The 1,026-nt window shown below is 44.2% G+C and overlaps 1 protein-coding gene across 1 annotated transcript in view; it reads left to right on the top strand.

The window, feature by feature from the left end:
- Nucleotides 1–408, top strand: part of LOC118340943 (serine/threonine-protein phosphatase 2A 56 kDa regulatory subunit delta isoform-like) — a 10,230-nt gene extending 9,822 nt beyond the window's left edge. The window contains exon 6 of the mRNA XM_035679109.1: nucleotides 333–408. Coding sequence (XP_035535002.1) covers nucleotides 333–408 — 76 coding nt within the window. The remainder of the gene's footprint in view (nucleotides 1–332) is intronic.
- The last annotated feature ends 618 nt before the right edge of the window (nucleotides 409–1,026 follow it).

Raw genomic sequence — 1,026 nt, 5'->3', positions numbered from 1 at the left:
TGTGTGCGCGCGCGCGTGTGTGTCCATAACGGGCCAGCAGCAATTTTACCACACATTAGATGTGATGGATCAGCCACACACAGCCACACACCTTCAGAGCTGCAGGTGTAAAAAAAAAACAGTCAACACGTGTATCAAGAACCCGGGGAGAGCGGTGTGATTCTGTAGGGTTGATGCGATATGACAGGGGAATAATAATGAAACACAGCTGCTGTCTTACCACTGACCTGGATTGATACAGTACAACTGAGATACAGAGGCAGCCAATCCTCCAGCACAGCGGGTTCCATGTTGAAACGTGTTACGTCTAATCCCATTTGTCAACATTTTAGGGTCGTGGCGTCGAACAACACATTCAAACACGCCGAGACGGCAGCCATCGCCACTCAGGATGGCTTTACACACTAACAGTGTGTATGTGTGTGTGGGTACAGACGCATAGGTCAGCGCAGTTAGTGAGTGATGTGCTTTGGACTGTCAGCATGAGTTACTGTAATAAAACATCACAACCAAGCGCGCGGTGCATACAAACATTTTTAGTTCACTTTCTTGTGAGTTTATCTCCTCTCTGCCACAGAGGCCTCGACATAAAAGGTGTCGGATTTCTCACTGTACATCTCAACTTCCTGTGGCAAGGCAGGCATAAATAATAAACATTATCAGTTTCCTTATTGTTTGTGTTTGATGCAGGAGCAGCCTCCTTCTGTCAACCTAGCTCCTGCCTCTTCTTCTTTGTTGGCTTTCATGCACATTTAACGAGGTTACACCCACGCAGTGTGTTAGGTTTATCCCACTTTTGTACTTGGTGGGTTTTTATCATTGACACTTGTGGGGTGTTTTATCTTAATGTGTCCTCTTGGCTGATTACAATGCCAAAGCCTGTGTGAAGCAGCATTTTAGGGTTTTTCTTAATGAGAAATAGACCCTAAAACAGAAGTTTAAACTGTCTTTCTATGATCTAACTCCTAACTCTAGATTTGTGTAAATAAACAACCCAATCTAGCTGTTAGTGCAAAAATAAATGAG

The sequence above is a fragment of the Morone saxatilis genome, unplaced genomic scaffold (genome assembly GCF_004916995.1).
Source record: "Morone saxatilis isolate NCDOM2014 unplaced genomic scaffold, NCSU_SB_2.0 Contig7, whole genome shotgun sequence".
Classification (NCBI taxonomy): Eukaryota; Metazoa; Chordata; class Actinopteri; family Moronidae; genus Morone; species Morone saxatilis.
This window is presented reverse-complemented; position numbering and strand designations above follow the sequence as displayed.